Genomic DNA, 22,123 nt, shown 5'->3' with positions numbered 1-22,123 from the left:
ACTAATTTTCATTCTTTCTAAACATTTCACTCGCTTTGACCCCACACCTAAAATGAAAAATAAAAAAGTTTGCCGCTTACTAACTTTTGAGGGTGTCAATGTCTATTTTGAACAGATCATTTCAAAGTTAGCATTTTTTTCTCGTTTTCCAAAAAAGACTGATTTTGATTTTTTTTTCTATGCTTTCCTTAGACATTTATCTATGAATCCTAAAAATTACAGCGCGATTGATTGACTATCATAGCAGCTACGACATGATAATATTTAAAGTTTGGGCAAATAGCGTCCTCAACAGCTACTGACTATTCTACACTGATCGCCCCCACCAGCTATGGCTGCTTTTTCTGCACCATGGTGCATATTCTTATACACTCCTTACCCGATACCCATTTCAACGAGTGTTGACTACCACTGCTCTATAATATCAACAAGGCAAAAGTGACTCAGAAATATGGAATTACTTTACAAAACTGAACAGACCACATGACATCTGTGGCATTGATCTCATTGCAAAAATTTATTTTGGTAGTATCAGACTATGTAAATCCCGAAAAGACTAAGTATATGATTATGTCTCGTGATCAGAATATTGTACCAAATGGAACTATAAAAGTTGGAGATTTATCCTTCGAAGACATGGAAAAATTCAAATATCTTGAAACAACAGTAACAAATGTAAATGACACTCGGGAGGAAATTAAATTCAGAATAAATATGGGAAATGCCTGTTATTATTCAGTTGAGAAGCTTTTGTCATCTAGTCTGCTGTCAAAAAATCTGAAAGTTAGAATTTATAAAACAGTTATATTACCGGTAGTTCTGTATGGCTGTGAAACTTGGACTCTCACTTTGAGAGCGGAACAGAGTTTGAGAGTTTTTGAGAATAAGGTTCTTAGGAAAATATTTGGGGCTAAGAGGGATGAAGTTACAGGAGAATGGAGAAAGTTACACAACGCAGAACTGCACGCATTGTATGTATTCTTCACCTGACATAATTAGGAACATTAAATCCAGACGTTTGAGATGGCAGGGCATGTAGCACGTATGGACGAATCCAGAAATGCATATAGAGTGTTAGTTGGGAGGCCAGAGGGGAAAAGACCTTTGGGGAGGCCGAGACGTAGATGTGAAGATAATATTAAAATGGATTTGAGGGAGGTGGGATATGATGGTAGAGACTGGATTAATCTTGCTCAGGATAGGGACCAATGGCGGGCCTATGTGAGGGCGGCAATGAACCTCCGGGTTCCTTAAAAGCCAGTAAGTAAGTAAATAAGTATCATACTATGACATTGCAGAAATTCAAGGTGACCGCTATCTCAAGAAATGCTGGAAACCAATCAAACTTTTAAGCTTACCGCAAAGGAAAAAAAAATGGAGACAAAGAGCAACTTAACAAGGGCACATTTTACTTAAGTCGTCTGCAAATAAGTGAGGCCAGAGAGGCCAAGGTAGGCCGGCCATGAATATTTGAAGCTGTTTTCGGTCGGCGGGGAAGACCAGTGTGTTAACAGGCACACCCCACATGTCAACGTCGAGGGTCGGTATCGAACGGTCCGCAGTCCGATCACATAGCAACCGCGGACTTATTTATACCATTCCGCCTACCAGGCAGACCTCATGGCTCAGCACTCCATCGATTTGTTACACGTAAACACGCGTGGAGTGACCACCACGACACGGGCAGGCGCACCTTCGCCATGCAAATTGAGAGGCTCGACGACGTCACTGCGCCTCAGAGCTTCCTCCTTAACAAATGAAACACGTCATAAAATATTCTCTCAAAACATGGGAAATAAAAACTCAAGGAACAGATGGATAATGCGAACCCTACAGCAGCGTCGACTAACGACCAGGCCGTACCCGACAAACAAAAGAGAATCGAACTGCTGCTAGAAGAATTCGTGACTGCGTTCTTTAAAAATTCACTGCACTAGTGAAGTGCAAGATTTACAGAGTATAACGGTGGATTTTTTAATGCACTAAAAGAAAATGCACGTTTTCAAAGATGTCATTACTAGGGACTGTATACTAGAGTTGGGTCGATTCGTGAACGAATCGTTCATTCGAACGACTAATAATAAAGAATCGTAAGAATCGATTCGTGGTATCAACGAATCGTCGTTCAAAAGAATAGTAACGAATTGACATGGTATCGTAACCCACGATTCTATTTACTTGTTTGATGTAACCTGTCAACGGACATTTCCGAACAGTGCCGAATGCTTCCGAGCGAGAGTGAAATCAAAATACCAACTCGTTGCAAAATACTGCATTTGTTAAGTATGGAAAATAATGAACACAAACCTGAAATTTGCATAGTTAAATAGAGATGTAATGCAAAAAATGAACTTCATATTAAGGTTCAGTTGATAAATTATAATTTAGAAACACTATCTTGGGTAATTTTGTAGACTAATGCAGGTCATGCTGAATGGTTCCAGCCAATGAGAAAGAGACAATCCAATGTCTCGCCTCTTATGCCATCTATGCGAGAGATGTAGAACATTTTTGTTCTACGCGTGGTTTGCAAAGGAAAGTGCCCTGCGAGTCGTTCTTTGACGATTCAAAAGAATAGTTGGAATCGCAGACTGAGAAGAACCGTGAACGAATCGTTAGAATCGATTCGTAATGTATGATTGAATCGTTAGAATCGACTTCTGAAAAAGAATCGTATTGCCCAACTCTACTGTATACTGGCTCAGGGAGTACGGAAACAAGGTTAGTTGTTCATAGACTACATTGACGTGACGTCATGTTTGGCGCGTGACACAGGTACTATCAAGGAATACTTGCATCTTGTTTGTGATGTAGTTGACGTTCTATTCATGATTCAAAACTAGACCCCACAGGCTGTTCAGGCGAGGGAAGGGGCTGTTTGTTTCCAAATCGACTGTACGGCACTGGGAAGGGTTCTTTCTCGTGAGGTGAACATCATTTCAAAAAATTATCCAAAATAGTTGATTTTTTCATAGACTCGTTACTTATGAAATACCCTGTATTTCTATAGACTTTTTATTGTATATTTCCTTGTTCTTTCTCTTATTTGCTGTCTTGACTTGTTTTTGTTTATATTCTACTCTATATTTCTTGAGTTTTTCTGTCAATATGTATTGTCTTTGTACATCGTTATTTTTCCCGTAAATTACCGGGTTTAAGCCTATTTATAGTTCATAATAAATATTAATTCATTCATATTATTAGTGAACATCGATTTTATTCTGTTATTTAAGGACGCTGTATCAACTACTAGCTTATTAAATTTAGAGTCGATGGAATTGGTGATAGAGAGATGGTATTTAACGAGATGAGGCCGAGAATTCGCCATAGATTACCTGACATTCGCTTTGCAGTTGAGGAAAACTTAAACTCAATCAAGTAATCAGCCCTAGCGAGTATCGAACCACGTCAGAGCGCAGCTCCAGATCAGCAGACAAACGCGTCTACCTCCTCAACTACGCCGGTAGTAGTGTACGCTAATAATTATGTTATTAGTTACCATTATTCCTACCAATTGATTCACAGAGCTCAAAATGTGAGTTTACTGGAAATTTGATGATACTGGTACAAAATTTGCAATCCTCTTTTCTATGACTAATTGTGTGATGTAATTAATTAAGTTGATATGTAATTAATTAAGATGATATGTAATTAAGTTGATATGTAAATAAATTAACGTGATATGTAATTAATTAAGATGATATGTAATTAAGTTGATATGTAATTAATTAAGGTGATATGTAGTTACTTAAATTGGTAATAGTTGGGTGAAATAGGTTACGTTTACTTTTGCTTATTATAGGCGTTATTATAGAATAGTTTTTATTTATAGTCCTAGGTTTATAGTTGGAAGTAAATTTACGTTTATTTTATTTTTTGCTGTAATTACTGCATTATTGTAGCGGTATTATTGTATATTATATATCACTGACACCGGGTGTATACCCAATTGTAGTGTTACTACATACATACATACATACATACATACATACATACATACATTGCATACATGCATACATCCATTACATACACACATACATACATTACATTACAAACATACATACATTACATACATATATGCATATATCCATTACATACATACATACATACATACATACATACATACATACATACATACATACATACATACATACATTACATACATACATGGATATATCCATTACATACATACATACATTTCATACATGCATACATCTATAACATGCATACATCCATTACATACATACATACATCCATTACATACATACATCCCGGTCAGCGCGTCTGGCTGCGAAACCAGGTGGCCCGGGTTCGAATCCCGGTCGGGGCAAGTTACCTGGTTGAGGTTTTTTCCGGGGTTTTCCCTCAACCCAATACGAGCAAATGCTGGGTAACTTTCGGTGCTGGACTCCGGACTCATTTCACCGGCATTATCACCTTCATATCATTCAGACGCTAAATAACCTAGATGTTGATACAGCGTCGTAAAATAACCCAATAAAAAATTACATACATCCATTACATGCATACATACATGCATACATACATGCATACATACATACATACATACATACATACATACATACATACATACATACATACAGTCCACACCTGTGGAGTAACGGTCAGCGCGTCTGGCCGCGAAACCAGGTGGCCCGGGTTCGAATCCCGGTCGGGGCAAGTTACCTGGTTGAGGTTTTTTCCGGAGTTTTCCCTCAACCCAATACGAGCAAATGCTGGATAACTTTCGGTGGTGGACCCCGGCCTCATTTCACCGGAATTATCACCTTCATATCATTCAGACGCTAAATAACCTAGATGTTGATACAGCGTCGTAAAATAACCCAATAAAATAAAAAATACATACATACATACATACATACATACATACATACATACATACATACATACATACATACATACCCCGATTTTAAAATCCGTGTTCCCACAACACGCTAACGAATATTGTTATTTCGACCCCCGGACAAGCGAGTCGTGCTGCAGCGTGCTATTCGCACAGGGCGGCCCTTTTTCTTTAATCACGAGTACAGGAAATTATTCGTGCAGTGGAGTGGGTCCCGTGAGCCTGCTTTATAAGCAACTTGGCCATGCGTCCTTATTATGAGGCAAGGCTTTCGTGATAGCCTAATTATTATTTATTTCCATAACCCATGCTTTGCCTCAAAGTCTAACGAAACAGCGATTGAGGTAGACTAAACTCACAAAACTCGAAACTAATTATCTTGTCTCATTCAGCAAGTTCTGACTGCCATAGACCATCGAGATACTTTGCGTTGTAACATGTTACAGTATTAATTTCTTACTATATTTAACGACAGTTTAATCTTCAGACGTTATTCAGCTCTGGAAAGACAAAAAAAAAAAAAAAAGACTGTGATTTGTAAAACAGCCACTGACTTGGAGGGAGGTGATCGTAACTTATTATAAGTTGTTATAGAAACAATTTCTGGGGCAAATGAGACAAGTTCTTTATCTAACGGTAACGTATGTGTATAATTAAAAAAAAAACTGACAGAAAATTTAAGCAAATCTCAATACTGTAATTACGTAAAAGTCCATATTCGAATTAAAGTAAAGTACAATAATTATGTAGGCCTACTTTCTTTGAATTGAATTGAATTGAATTGAATTGAATTGAATTGAATTGAATTGAATTGAAAGAGAGGGGAAATGGGAGGAGAAATTTAAAAGGCAAGTTACTCGAAAACACGTCCATGCAATGGGTGTGGAGCTGACATGATGTGCACAGGAAGACACACATCTTAAATCGATGTCATTGTCATTCACTGATGATGGAGAGGCAGTGTCCCCGAAACATGTTTGATTAAAGAAGTTTAATAAGAACATTGTGTTCATACAACTGTTACAATTATTTATTACATGTTAAACATATTTTGAGAATTTTAAATTAATGAACATTGTTAAGTAGTGATCGCACTACGTATTTATTGATATAATGGTCACTTAATTTATGAACTTCAAAATAAATTCTGGAACATTTTTCATACGAAAAATCTGTCTGCTATCTTAGCACTTAAGAGGACAGGACATTCTCTTACAATTCTATTACCATAGTCCTAGTTCTTAATAACATTACTAGATTAGTGTACTCTACTCCTTGTCCTCATTAATGGTAAACGACATTTATGATCATTTTCAGCCATAATTTGATCAAAAATACACAAATTTGTTAAAGCTACAATAATATCTTGTTAAAAAAGGTTGCATTTCGTAATAAAATTATTTTAAAATAAACAACTAGAACACAATTATTTATTATTTTAACTGGAAAATGCAGAATTTATCCTAAAAATATACAGTAAAAGCTTAAGATATGTAAAATAATTCCTGAAAAAAGTACACCTAAATAAATGTAAATAATATTTTAAAAAAATATGAATGCAGCTCCTAAAAATATTATTTAATGAATAAACCTCTGAAAAAATTATTGCTTACTGTATACATTAAATTATTTTTAAATTGTTTTATTTTGTGGCAAAGTTTCGTTTAATTATACTTAGTAGTATTAAAATTGGTATTCCGAAGAAACTAGTTCGATTAATTAAAATGTGTCTCTGAAAAGTACAGCAGAGTCCGTATAAGCAGTTTCTATCGGATGATTTCCCAATTCACTGCGGACTAAAGCAAGGAGATGCACTATCACCTTTACTTTTTAACTTCACTCTAGAATATGCCATTAGGAAAGATCAGGATAACAGAGAGGGTTTGTAATTGAATCAGCTTCTTGTCTATGCGGAGACCTGAATATGTCAGGAGAAAATCCACAAACGATTACGGAAAACACGGAAATTTTACTTGAAGCAAGTAAAGAGATAGGTTTGGAAGTAAATCCCGGAAAGACAAAGTATATGATCATGCCTCGTGACCAGAATAGTGTACGAAATGGAAATATAAAAATTTGAAATTTATCCTTTGAAGAGATGGAAAAATTTAAATATCTCTGAGCAACAGTAACAAATATAAATGACACTCGGGAGGAAATTAAACGCAGAATGAATATGGGAGCTGCGTGTTATTATTCGGTTGAGACGCTTTTGTCATCCAGTCTCCTGTCAAAAAATCTGAAAGTTAGAATTTATAAAACAGTTATATTACCGGTTCTTCTGTATGGTTGTGAAACTTGAACTCTCACTTTGAGAGTGGAACAGAGACTAAGGGTGTTTGTGAATAAGGTGCTTAGGAAAATATTTGGGGCTAAGAGGGATGAAGTAATAGGAGAATGGAGAAAGTTACACAACACAGAACTGCACGCATTGTATTCTTCACCTGACATAATTAGGAACATTAAAACCAGACATTTGAGATTGGCAGGTCATGTAGCACGCATGGGCGAATCCAGAAATGCATATGGAGTGTTAGTTGGGGGGGCGGAGCGAAAAAGACCTTTGGGGAGGCCGAGACATAGATGGGAGGATAATATTAAAATGGATTTGAAGGAGGTGGGATATGATGATAGAGACTGGATTAATCTTTTACAGGATAGGGACCGATGGCGGGTTTATGTGAGGGAGGCAATGAACCTCCGGGTTCCTTAAAAGCCATAAGTAAGTTAAGTATTAAAAATACAAAGGTTTAAAATATTCTAATTTATACGTATCCTGACCTCCCAGCGTCCTTAACATTATTCGTATACCTTAGTATTCATCTCGAGTTGAAATGTCCTTTTCACTTTCTCATGACACTGAACAAGATAGAATGATTCAAGAAGCGGAATTTATTATTTCTAAGAATGGAAAGTTTTTGCTTCTTGTATTCGTCTATTCTCAGTTGATTATGCAAACAGCTCGCTTCCTTGAAAACAGTTTAGCAACATTCTTATAAGGTTGTGCTGTATTCCATTTAAGTTACGTTTCACGTGAGCTGCAAGTCACTTTCTGAAATGATATGATAGGTTGATTCTTGTTCTTCTCATCACAAAGTCAGCAAATTGATTTTGTTTCAAGTGGAAATAAATAATCCAGACAGTCACAATGTTGCCCACTCAAAATTTAAAAATATGAAACATGAATTTCCTCAGCAGATCAATTTTATGTCCATTATTGTTTCTAGTTGTCAAAAAAACTGAAAGTAAGAATTTATAAAACAGTTATATTACCGGTTGTTCTGAATGGCTGTGAAACTTGGACTCTCACTTTGAGAGAGGAACAGAGTTTGAGGGTTTTTGAGAATAAGGTTCTTAGGAAAATATTTGGAGCTGAGAGGGATGAAGTTACAGGAGAATGGAGAAAGTTACACAACACAGAACGGCACGCATTGTATTCTTCACGTAACATAATTAGGAACATTCAATCAGACGTTTGAGATGGGCAGGGCATGTAGCACGTATGGGCGAATCCAGAAATGCATATAGAGTGTTAGTTGGGAGACCGGAGGGAAAAAGACCTTTAGGGAGGCCGAGACGTAGATGGGAGGATAATATTAAAATGGATTTGAGGGAGGTGAGATATGATGATAGAGACTGGATTAATCTTGCTCAGGATAGGGACCAATGGCGGGCTTATGTGAGGGCGGCAATGAACCTCCGGGTTCCTTAAAAGCCAGTAAGTAAGTAAGTATTGTTTCTAGTTCATATTAATGATTTAGCCTCAACCAGTAATTTATCTCAGGTAATATTATTTACAGATGATACAAGTGTTATTATCTCAAGTAAACAGTATGATTACTTTATAAACACTTCTAATACAGCATTAAATCTAATTCTGGACCACGAGGGTTCAGAATACAAAAGAATTGTGCAACAATTACATAGTTTTAACAATTATAATAATAAATTAGATATATGAAACTTTCAGTTTCTGAAACAAGATATAGGATAAAGGTTGGTAATATTGTGATACTAATAACATTATGATAGTTCTTTTTGAGAACTTTTTACAATTTTACTGAGCGAGAGGAAGATCAGTTTTTTACGTCAACGTATTAGGGGAATGTTCGTGGACAAGTTTGTGCACAAAACCGGTCCTTCTATCGGTCAGTAAAATTGTAAAAAAAATTCTCTAAAAGTACTCTCATAATATTATTAGTATCACAATATTACCAACCTTTACCCTACAAATTTTGTAACATCTCCTCTGGCTCCAAACAGTAAACCGTATATTTTCCAATTATGTAAAGGGATGTTATATTTTGTTCGTAGGTAGGGGAGACAGTCTTCGTAAATTTCTATTTTGTGCTTAGGTAGGGGAGACAGTCTTCGTGAATTTCTATTTTGTGCTTAGGTAGGTGAGACAGTCTTCGTAAATTTCTATTTTGTGCTTAGGTAGGGGAGACAGTCTTCGTAAATTTCTATTTTGTACTTAGATAGGGGAGACAGTCTTCGTAAATTTCTATTTTGTGCTTAGGTAGGGGAGACAGTCTTCGTAAATTTCTATCTTGTGCTTAGATAGGGGAGACAGTCTTCGTAAATTTCTATTTTGTGCTTAGGTAGGGGAGACAGTCCTTGTAAATTTCTATTTTCTGCTTAGGTAGGGGAGACAGTCTTCGTAAATTTCTGTTTTGTGCTTAGGTAAGGGAGACAGTCTTCGTAAATTTCTATTTTGTGCTTAGGTAGGGGAGACAGTCTTCGTAAATTTCTTTCTTCTCATGATCTATTTCTTCGGCTTGCACTGTTTTTTTAAATCCCATAGTTGGATTAAGAACATAGGCTTTCCGATGTTCTGTATCAAAATGATATTGTGCAAAAAAGTGTTTTTCATTTTTTTTTTTTGTATAGCCTGTATATAATATTATCTGTGAGCATTAATTTTTGTATTTCTGTATTATAATGAAACTACAACCGAGCACGCAATTTGCTGATACGAGTGTTCCTGATTTTTTATACTTTGTATTGAATTTAGTATAAATTTATTTATTTATATATATATTTATTTATTTATTTATTTATTTAAATTTAATTACACAGAATACAGAATATAATTACAAACAAGAGAAATACAAATAAAATAATACAATCAATATAAAAAATAAATATCAAAGATCAAACAGTTTTGTACTTTAAGGTCTTTTCTTCACTAAGGAATTTTTTCCCCAGTCCTCAGGACATGGACTATGTAAAGTTAATTAAAAATTCATAAATTTACACTTACTCCAAGGTTATGTTGGTCGATTCTCCTGAGGTACATAAGAAGATATTATATAAAAAATTGTGAAAGTACAATTTAAAACTAAAATTTCAAATTACCCTCATGCAAATAGATGAATCAACGAAGTTCAAAGTATTAACCTGCAGGAATCACACGATGTCAGTTTTCTTTCCGTGACTTACTCATTGATTTTTCGCTCGTAATTACTCTCATGAATAAAGTCGACTTCATTCAGGAAATAACTCATTACAAGTTCGCTGTCTCCTAGTTCCCCGTATTCCTTCAGACAAGCGTAGAAAGGCGTTTTGAAATCCACCGCAAAGGCTTCCTTGAAAATTATAATTTTTCAAGATTTTCCTCTTCGTTGTCCAAGAGAATTTAGAATACTTTTCCCCAAGGTGACCGCAACTGCTTCCTTTCATGTCCCTCTCATGACTCATACTGCAGTTGTATTTCTAATTTAAAGAATAGTTTCATCACAAATTATAGCTAAATCTTGCTTGCCATCTGTGATCTCTAATTATCACTAAATGAAGTAAGTACAGAAGATTTTAAAATATTCCTTTCTTAGACAAAAAGAAAATGTACTTTAAGGGGAGTTGGTCATTATCGCATGCAAAATAATGGTAAAAATAGCCTATCTTCTAGCAGTCATAAATATAATAGTCTACTATTTATCAGTGGTCTTTCATTTTTGTTAGCTATGTGTGTATACATATTAAGCTTTAAAATGAAAAAGAATGGTGACTCTAGAGTAACTCTGTATCCTTAAATTAATTTTTTTTAATTAAGCACAATTTTTTTTTTATAAATTCACTACATGTCATTCATTCATTCATTCATTTATTTTATTCCATAGATCTTACATGAGCAATGAAGCTTTAAGATGTGGAACATGTCAACATTTTACAATATTACAATTACAATTTTTACAAATTTTTATAGTTTTACAATTTAGTAATTTTCTACAATTTTTACAATTTTGTACAATTTTTTTACATTTTTTTTACATTTTGGCGAGTTGTAGTGAGATGAGATGAGGTCCGAGGATTCGCCAAAATATTACCCGGCATTTGTCTGTGATTAGGTACACTCTATTCACTTATTATAACACATATTGAATTGAAAATTTGACCACTTACTGCTAATAGATACTAAAACATACCCTACTAAAATTATTCATATATCTGTAATATTATGGGCATAGGGCTTATAGTAATCATCACCGTCAGTAAATTTTAAAAAAATTGGAGATTAGTATAAGCCCTATGCCCATAATATTACAGATATTTTAATAATTTTAGTAGGGTATGTTTTAGTATCTGTTAGCAGTAAGTGGCCAAAATTTTAATTCAATGTGTGCTATGATAAGTGAATAGAGTGTACCTAATCACAGATATGTAGTGAATTTATATAAAACATATGTTTAAATTCAAAAATTAATTTAAGGGTAAGATTTACACTAGATTAACCATTCTTTTATCATTTTAAAGTTTAATGTGTATGTATATATATATATATATATATATATATATCACTAAAAAATGAAATAGCTGCGATAAATAGTATTACATTTATGACTGCTTGAAGATAGGCTATTTTTACCATTACTTTGCATGCGATAACGTCCAGTTCCCCTTAAAATAATGAACTGTTATTTTTCAGAACCTCAAGCACCCGAACTTGGTGAACCTTCTGGAAGTATTCCGACGGAAGCGGAAGTTGCACCTAGTGTTCGAGTTCTGCGATCACACGGTGCTTGCAGAACTAGAGAAGTTCCCTCAGGGCTGCCCAGAACTGCTGACCAGGCAGATCACGTGGCAGACCTTGCAAGGGGTGGCGTATTGCCATCAGCACAATTGCATCCACCGGGACGTGAAGCCGGAAAACATCCTACTCACCGCTCAGGGCGTCGTGAAGCTCTGCGACTTCGGATTCGCGCGGATGCTGAGTTAGTTCAAGTTACAACATTGCCTTTCTTTCTACTTTTTAATCGGATTTATTTATAGACTGCATGTCTTATAGCGACTACTGAATAAAATTAAATACAATGAAACTATTATAGCTCTACACTAATGGACAACATAAAGTATATTAATAACAAAGTCCTCCATCCGCTCTGATTTTCGCTTGCTGCATTTCGTAATCATCCAGTGTAATTGATTACATTTTTAAATAGATTAAAAATGGCATAATTCTTCTCAGGTTCTCAGACACGTAATTCAGCGAATATGGATTACAAAGAATGGATACTGAGCGAATTTTCCTGTGTTTTGTTTCTCTGTGCGCGGGCCTTTAGTTTCACTTTCAAGCGCTAGAGGTTAGTGTAATCGAGCACACGCTAAGATAATAATTGAGCATAGAGTTGGGACACAGTCTACTATATACAGTCGCGAAGCTTGAGGTGATTTTTTGCAAATCTCGTGATAAAGCGCTCCAAGCGGTTAGCAACTAGAAACAATAGACTGTCCACGGTCGACTTTGGACTGTGTTGTATTTCCATCGAGTGCTAGCTCGTTTCGTATTTCACATTGATGCTTGTGAAATGTTCGTAATTGGTTGTAATGAAAATGTTAATGGCTAAAATACAATAATTGGAATAATAATATTTTACTAGAGACGTAGAAAAATTAAGTTTGTTTTAACGAAATTTATTGATCAGGTTTTATTTTCAATTCTGGTGGGATTGTTATTGCTTAGGCCTACTTTTTTTTTCAAAGGATATATTTTTAATTATAGCTGTTAATTTTGTTGTTATTTTTATTTGTTACTTTACTAGAGACGTAGAAAAAGTCTGTTACAATAAAATTTATTGATCACGTTTTATTTCCAATTCTGGTGTGATTATTATTGCTTAACCTCATCCCACTTTAACTACGTAAGCCTACACTACAAGTACCGGTACATGTAAGTTACTCCATTAATTCATATTTCCATTATTATTGTTGTAAAGGGAAATGCAAATTAATATTTATTGGTTTCATAGTTAATTATCGCTATAATCTTGAATGAGTGAAGCGGTTATAGTAAATTTCAGTTCGTTTTGCACAAACAAAAATAATATTAACCTATTTCTTGCAGGTATCTTCGAGTTTATGGTGAAATTTAATATACTTCATTAAGATAATAAATTAACTTTATGCATTTAATATTTCAATAATGGAAGGAAGATGTTAATTTTTCCAAAAGAACACAACGAAAGTGTAACATATTTTGTCGTCTACTAGGAGAGAGATCTGCGATGATGAGGCGATAGTAGCGATCCTAGTGGTGGGCAACTACCCATGTTTGCATTTTTAGTACATATTGAGCTTCGCGGCTGTATATAGTAGACTGTGGTTGGGACATCGCCTACCTTATTGCATAATCCAGTAACGCTTTGCTTCAAATAAATTGAAGTTAACAGCTTTTCCTTATTTCTCAGTGACAAACTAATTGTAATAACAGTTTTTTTTTATATTTTATATAATATATATTATAAAATTATGTATCAAATTCGTTTAATATTTGCATACAATATAATCTACGTATATGGTTTTACTTCTCATAGGAGTTTTGTTTTCCCATTTTCACTGCTATCAGATCATTACATATTTTAATTGTTGTTGGGGTCAACGTCTCAACTCTCATTTATAAAGGAACTCTAAGAGTCTAGACATTATAGTTAATGACGGATTTATTATTTCATCGGTCCAATTTATTTTGAGTACATAATGTACCTAGATGTATTAATTGTATGTGTTATATTTCCGCTGTGTCGACTGCTAGCTGGTGTGATGTCATTGAAATCAGTCCTGCTACATCAAAGGCACCGACGCGAAGTGTCCTTACCGTATAATTATCTATACGCTGGGTAAGTTGGATAGTGGTTTCCAAGCTTTCGATGACAAGCTCTACCATCTTCTTCAGGGATTGAAGTGCAGTGGAACCCTGTCTAGCCAGTATATAAGCGGTCAGTAGGGCTCCTGTTGCGGGCCAATCAGGAGCTAGTTCCTATTTCCTACCGCCTGCCGTGTTCTAGTTGGTCGAAGCGTGTTGATTACAGATTTTCATGCTGTACTCAGCTGTAGGCCCTCGTCTTTTCTGAGCCCCTGAAGAAGATGGCAGAGCTATTCATCGAAAACTTAGAAGCAACTATCCAACTCACCTGGCTGAGAACCCGAGAAGAATTATTATTCCATATCCAACGACAAGAAAGCCTCAAATCCTAGATAGACTAAAAATATTTATAAATAAACAATTAACAAAACTGCATCTATTCTCATATAATGTGGATCCTTGTAACTCTCTGTAGTTATAAATACACCGTGTCCATTCGCAATTAGATAAAAAAAAACTTAGGAATCTAACTGTTGCTAAACGAGGAAAACTTAAGGCCCTCTCCCACTTACAAGCAAACGTTATGATGGGGGCAGATAGAAAAGTTTTTTTTTTCTTCCACCATGTTAATAATGTCAAAAGAAGTGCTTATACAAATTTTGGCCACTCGACTGCAATTACGAGGCCGTCCAGAAATGATTTTCCCTGGGGCCGTTTACAGAAAAAAAGCACAATTGCTTGGAAATATTTATTGAAACAGATAGAGCAATTGTTGCGCTATTTGTCAACATATCCCTCATTGGAATTGAGCCATTTGTCATACCATGGGATCAATTTTTGTGTCGTAGAAGTCAGCCGCCTCAGATCGGAACCAGCGTTTAACTGCGTCTGCACCTCTCTCTGTCGATCCCATGATATGAGAAATGTCTCAACTCCGATGGAAAATATGTTGAAAAATAGCTCAACAATTGCTGTGTCTTTCAATAAATTTGTCCAATGAAATTGTGTTTTTTTTTCTGTTAATGACACCTGGCGTACTTATTTTTACAGTCCTCATAATTGCGGTCGAGTGGCCAAAATTTGTGTAAGCACTTCTTTTGACATTGTTAACATTGTGGAAGAACAAAATTTAACTTTTTTATCTGCTCCCATCAGAACGTTTGCTTGTTAGCGGAATCGAACAGAATTTATCTTCACAATGTATTTAAATGGAAGTTAGCAGAAAGCGGCGCGTCGAATCGAACAGAACTCATGAGCTAGAATATTTATTCCACTGACGGAACAGAATTTCTTGTTTCGGCTATGATCGTATGTTCTAAGCCTTCGTGAAAAAACAAATGAGTCATATCATTCTATTTTTTATTTACGCAGTTTCTTTATTGAAAGTTATTGCTGAAATAGTATGTAGGCCTATACAGAAAATTACAATTCAATAATATGAACAAAGAAAAAATAATAAAGCTTGTTCAAAATTATCCGCTATTTTATGACAAAACACAGAAGTACTACCATAATAATTCTGTGGCCGGGAGGAAAAAGGTCTTAAGTCAATTTTTTGTGAAAATGAGATTTTTATATATTCTGAAAGCGGAAACAATTCTCTACAATCTGGTAAACGGTTAAATTCAAATAAGACTCCTGATTGGATTTATAGAGCGTTACCAAATGTCCTAAGTACTTTTTGAATCGAGCACACACAGAATAAAGGATTTATTATATTTAATACTTTATTCCTTACAAATCATCACATGTTTACTTTCCATGCTTCCCTATTAAAAAGGTCAAACTTGTATTTTAGCCATTTTATCACATACTGATGCCCTTTCCTTTTAAAACTTTAAGCACCAGGGTAAACAGTCCTATAATTGCTGAAGATCTATTTTGAATTCCTAATAATTTACATTTCTAATTTATTTTGACATGAAAAAGGTCTTATGTTTAATAATCCCTTCTACTCAGTTTGGGTTCTAGTCTTAAAAGGGCTTAAGTGCGGCTATTTTTGAAATAATCAAGAAAATTGTAAAATGAGCAACATTACCTATTTTAGAAGAAATATAAACAAATAATATCCAGGAAAAACCTCTTAATTAAAAAATCCTATAATTGGCACCAATTTCAATCTTTCTACTGCTTTCCTGAAAAGTATAACACTTTTACTTAAGACCTTTTTCCTCCCGGCCACAGAATTATTCCCGTGATAATGCTTGAAGCGAAATAAGTAAATTACCAGTAACGGAAACATTAGGTAAAAGTTAAAATCCAAAGCAGCGCTAAAAAAAACGGAATTTTGCTTCACCTCTGAGAATATAATCAAATAAAGTGAAAATTCTCCATATATCCAGTATTTGCATTCCTTGTTTTAAATATTTATTTCTTCTCTTTCTGCCTCTTCACATAACTGTGCTAAAGCCATTACGCGATCCATTTTAATCTGTACATGCTTCGATTCGGTTCGATTCCACTAGATGTGTGCGTCGGCAGATGTTTCGTTTCTATTCGGTTCGATTCCTCTAAGTGGGGGCGGGCCTTTACGCTACAGCTAGAAATAATGTTTCATCTCCATGACATCGATTGTTTTAATGTGTTTGTAGACTGGAGAACTTAGCACAGTCTACTATATACAGTCACGAAGCTTGAGTTTTGAGGGTGCTAGAAACAATAGACTGTGACGGTACTATTTTGCATTGCTTGTAATGAGGCGATATTAGCGATTCTAGTGGTGAGCAACTACCTAATGTTTGCATATTTACTACGTATTGAGCTTCGCGACTGTATATACTAGAACTTAGTGTGACTTTTATCACAACGTACACTGCTATTCTGTCTATTCTGAAGTAGCTTCTATTATACTCGTATCTTATGAAATTATCGATCTTCAGGTCCCGGGGAGAACTACACGGACTACGTAGCTACGCGATGGTACCGTGCGCCAGAACTTCTTGTTGGCGATACCCAGTATGGCCCGCCGGTTGACGTTTGGGCTATTGGTGAGTATATAAAAAATGCTAATATAAAAGCGACGAAACCTCTGTCAGTAATTCAATTACTATGATATTCAAAACACAATTCAGGATTCTGATATATCGTAAATTACTTCAGCATGTTTTGCTATTAGATCTGTGCAAAAGATAGTAAATATCAATACCTTAAAAACAATATACTTTGCATACTTTCACTTGGTAATGAGTTTTGGAATTATTCTGGAGAAATTCCATAGATAGTAACAATATATTTCTATTACAAAAAACAAAGAGTAATTAGAATAATAGTAGATCCCAAATTTAGGGAATCTTGTAGGACTATTTAAAAAAAACTACAAATAATACCCATAGCTTGTCAGTATATCTTTTCATTAATTATCTTCCTCTTATGTAATCGTGAGAACTTTGTAACTAATTCGACAATTCATAGCATAAATACACGTCAAAAAATGACTTTCATACTCCATCGGCAAGTCTATCGTGCTAGCAAAAAGGAGTGCGTTATATGGCAATAAAAATTTTTAATAGCCTCCCTATCGATATAAAAAATGAAACTCAAAACATAAAATTATTTAGGGCCAAATTGAAGAAGTACCTAATTTCTAACGCCTTCTATTCTGTAGGTGAATTCATGACATTCAATAACACTTCATGAAATTGATACTAAAACTTTGTGTTGTACTAGTAGACTATATTGTAAATCTCGTCTGTATATATTGCAACTAGACTGTGACTATAAATTAAGACTTTATAATAGTATTAAGTTTTTTGACTTGTTCCATATTCTAGCTGTGGCATGTATGAATACCATGGAATGTTAATAAATACAATACAATACAACTATTATTTAATACTGTTCCATCTATTTTTTATTAAATTAGAATAACTTGCAGAAATAATTGAAAGCCTCCCTGTATTTTAATAATTCAAAGGAGTATAATGAATAATACCTCGTTATTAATGAATATTAATATTACTAAACAGATGGCATGAAACCGGACCAAGTCATTTTTATCTACAAACACCATGATGTCGGTGTGCCAGTAAGACGAAACTTTCCAAGATTTTTCTTGACGCAAACTTCGTTGATTTGTTGAATGTTGACAATGAAATTAATTCCTTGCAGGGTGTGTGTTCGCTGAACTGGTCCAGGGTCAAGCTCTCTGGCCCGGCAAGTCGGATGTGGACCAATTGTACCTCATCAGAAGAAGCCTAGGTGAGCTATCAACATCTGACCAAGTAGTTCGTCATTATCATTGTCATTATCACTACCACCACCATAACCAAGGACCTATTCCACCATTAAACTTTGCAGTTTGCACTTTTCATCGCAGTTTCTGTTCCATTATCTCTTTCTCTTTCTCTGGTTCGCAAAGTGAAAAGTGAAAATTAGCGTAAACTTTTCAAACATATAGGCCTAACTTTTATTCCGCTATTACAATATTTTAAAAAATGCAAAGTTATATTGCGATTTTTATAAAGAACTAAGTCTCTTTCCCATTAAAATTAAATTCAATATATTTAGTATATTTTTCCTTTAGATTAAAAATAATTTAGAGAAGAAATGTGATAAGAAAAGAAAAGTTGCTATAAGTGATTGGTGATGAAGAACCCCCCTCCCCCGAAAAAATAACATGTAATAAAAACAGGATAAATTTCCATAATCAAAGGTTGTCTCAATTTCGTGAATGTTTTAAAATTACGCCATCAGATTATGTTTTTGAAAGAATTCGGTCTATTCTAGAACCAAAAACAAGAAGTAGTTTATTTTTTCATCTAAATAACAATAAATTACTCATATCGTCATTGGCTAGGAAATTGACCTCAACAACATAGAGTTACAGGGCCATATTCATAGACATTCTTAGCGTGGGCTTCCGGTGGATGATTAACGAACTAACGTTTTTCGAATTCATAAACCAGTGTCAGCGATATGATATGAATCCTGTACAAGTAATCAGTCGATAGCCGGGGCTAGTTTAGCACGCTCGTAGAGCAGACTAGCGAAATGTCTATGCATAGCACCCTAAATGATTACCTACTGATATTCAAAGACTTTGCAGATTGAAATGAAAAGAAAGGTAAGGTAAATAAAGAGGATAAGTCCACTTTCTACTAAACAAATCTTTTTTAGATCTTTCGAACAATAGAAACGTAAGCGTTCCGATACATTTATCAGTTTGAGAATTATTTCTAAAAATTTGGACTAAAATAATTAGAATACAAATGCTATTGGGTCCTTTACGTTTAAAATTGTTCTCCTCAAAAATGATTAAAAGTGGACTTATACCCTTTACTCCCCTTACTCTTTAAGTGCAAAGCAGTCTCTAATTCACGGAGGAACAGAAAGACTTTTCACTTTTCAGTTTCTGAAAGGTAAAAAGTTCAGTAGTAACACTAGTAGTAGTAGTAGTAGTAGTAGTAGTAGTAGTAGTAGTAGTAGTAGTAGTAGTAGTAGTAGTAGTAGTAGTAGTAGTAGTAGTAGTAGTAGTAGTAGTAGTAGTAGTAGTAGTAGTAGTAGTAGCAGTAGCAGTAGCAGTAGCAGTAGTAATAACAGCAGTAGTAGTAGTAATAGTAGTAGTAGTAGCTTAGTAATAGCAACAGTAATGTTGATTTCGTCAGTACTTTATTTTTCGCTGTTTGACTTTTTGCTAATTTTGTATTTGTCTCTACTAGGAGACTTAATCCCGAGGCATATGAACATATTCAAATCGAATGAGTTCTTCTACGGCGTAACGTTGCCCCAGCCCGATGTACTGGAGCCTCTGGAGAGCAAGCTGCCAAGGCAGAATAACCCCAACGTCATGGATTTCCTCAAGGTAACAATGGCATTACGAAATAAAATAAGTTTTATTGTCTAATTGTACGTACCACGAATAATAATAATAATAATAATAATAATAATAATATCATCGACGCATTTACACACAAAACTTGCAGTTGTCTCTCCTAATACAGTCTACCCCGATTTTTTTCTCAGAATCAATAGGGTTTAATTACGATGTCATCAGTATCGTGTAATAATATTACTTACTAGCCGTACCCGTGCGCTCCGCTGCACCCATTAGAAATAAATATAAAGTAATTACATAATTAAAATAGGACATTTGATCCAGGGAACAGTTCGTGTTTGATATAAGGATAAATCGTTTATTATGTTACTTAATTTAAATTGTATTTGCATAATTAAAATGCGATCATTTTGATCCAGAGACCACTCATTTGGTCATAAAAATTATTTTAGGAAATACAGGAAACGAATGTACAGAATAGCCTATCAAGTTTTCTCTGCATAAGAAGCTATTTTAATCTTACCTGTCCTCGATTCACTCAGAAGTTACTGTAATAACATTATATCATTATGTCCATCTAGAGAAACTGCACTTTCCAATGGTGAAATAATAATTAATTATACAAATCGGTTAATTTAGCTTCCGATATTACTTCATACAAACACAAACATTCTCTGTAGGCTATCTTTCATAACTTTCGATTGTTGCTGTCCAAGGCCCCTTATAGACGAAGTCATTTGTTTTTTAATTCATTACACGGCGTTAGATGGCAGTTATTTTAATTTTAAAACTCATTTATCTCATTAAATATCAGTCCTATCAAAATTTTTCATGGAATAAAACTTATCGTAAATTATTTTTAAAGAAACTTTTGTTATGTAACATTTTTCACAAAAATCAATAATAAGCGAGATATTTCGATTTATTTAATTCAGGCCCCCTTATAACCCCCTTTTAAATAATTTATTTTGAATGCCATATAGCCTAAAATCTAAGTTACAACGAACTTAATGTATATTCTAATTTTCATCGAAATCCGTTTAGCCATTATCGCGTGAAAAGGTAACAAACATACAGACAGACAGACAAACAAAAATTTCAAAAAAGCGATTTTCGGTTTCAGGGTGATTAATTATATATGTTAGGACCAATTATTTTTGGAAAATCGAAAATTACCAGAAAAATTTCGGCTACAGATTTATTATTAGTATAGATTGTTTAAAATTATTTTTGTAGGCTTTAGAGATGACTTGTTTTCGTACAAAATAGTAGGCCTATGTAACTTAAGAGGTTAGGTACACCTTACATAGTAAAATTTTGGAAACATTCAACATTTTTTTCTTCCATTACTATATCTTGTACAATAATGAAAATTAGTATGTGTAAAACGCTGTCCTTCTGCTATATGAAAAAAATATTTACTTCCCCCCCCCCCAAAATTTAGTTCACTGTGCAGTGATGAAGCTTTTCCCAAATAACTCAAAAACTATCCAACATTCTGTGATGAAATTTTTTGTGTGTGTTTATGCATGTTATATGTACAATATGATGCAAGATCACTTCTCTACCTTTGATAGTTTGTCTGATAAAAAATAAATTCATTTAAAAAATGGTCAAATATCAGTATTTTCTTCTAATACAAAATTTAAAAAAATATTATTTATTAAGGAATGTAGTTGTAAGAGCATGATATTGTAAACACGAGTTTCAGCAATAGAATAAAAGAGAGAGAACATGAAAAAGTTAACAAGTTTATGAGTTATGAGGCAAACGCTTCATCACTGCACAGTGAACTACCACCATTATGAATTTTGAAAAAAAAATATATATATATATTTTTTTACGTAAATATATTTTTTCCATATAGCAGGACAGTGTTTTACACATACCAATTTTCATTATTATACAGGATACAGTAATGGAGGAAAAAAATGTTGAATATTTCCAAACATTTTACAGCTGTAAGCTGTACCTAACCACTTAAGGTTACTTTTTTGGTACAATTAATTTGAAATAAGTGTACAATTTCATTTGAATCCATCTATTTTCACACAAAAATGCATCACAGACTACAAGAGAAAATTATTATGAACAATAAGAAACATAAAATTAAAGAAAAATATACGTTAATAAATATTATATCTCTAGCTTCATAAATATTCTTCTGGAAAACTTGTCATCTCTACTTTTCATCTCTAGTTTCATAAATAATTTTGTTGATATCATGCATTATTTGTTACAGAAATGTGTCGACAAGGATCCTGCTCGCCGGTGGTCTTGTGAACAACTGTTAAGGCATCCCTACTTCGACAATTTCCACTTCAAAATACCGGAATCAGAGTTAGAAGAATTCGAAAAGCTCCGCAGGTTACGAGACAGGTCTAGGGTAAGTGCACAATCAGGCTGA

The 22,123-nt window shown here is 34.4% G+C and overlaps 1 protein-coding gene across 2 annotated transcripts in view; it reads left to right on the top strand.

The window, feature by feature from the left end:
- The window catches only part of LOC138693296 (cyclin-dependent kinase-like 1), a 112,359-nt gene that overhangs the window by 83,945 nt on the left and 6,291 nt on the right, over positions 1-22,123 (top strand). For both annotated transcript variants that reach the window (XM_069817161.1, XM_069817160.1), the window contains 5 exons: positions 11,790-12,075; positions 16,823-16,930; positions 18,051-18,140; positions 19,601-19,743; positions 21,959-22,102. In XM_069817161.1, coding sequence (XP_069673262.1) covers positions 11,790-12,075; positions 16,823-16,930; positions 18,051-18,140; positions 19,601-19,743; positions 21,959-22,102 — 771 coding nt within the window. The remainder of the gene's footprint in view (positions 1-11,789; positions 12,076-16,822; positions 16,931-18,050; positions 18,141-19,600; positions 19,744-21,958; positions 22,103-22,123) is intronic.

Source organism: Periplaneta americana, chromosome 17 (assembly GCF_040183065.1).
Source record: "Periplaneta americana isolate PAMFEO1 chromosome 17, P.americana_PAMFEO1_priV1, whole genome shotgun sequence".
Lineage (NCBI taxonomy): Eukaryota > Metazoa > Arthropoda > Insecta > Blattodea > Blattidae > Periplaneta > Periplaneta americana.
The sequence above is the reverse complement of the archived record's forward strand: the minus strand, read 5'-3'. Positions and strand labels throughout refer to the sequence as shown.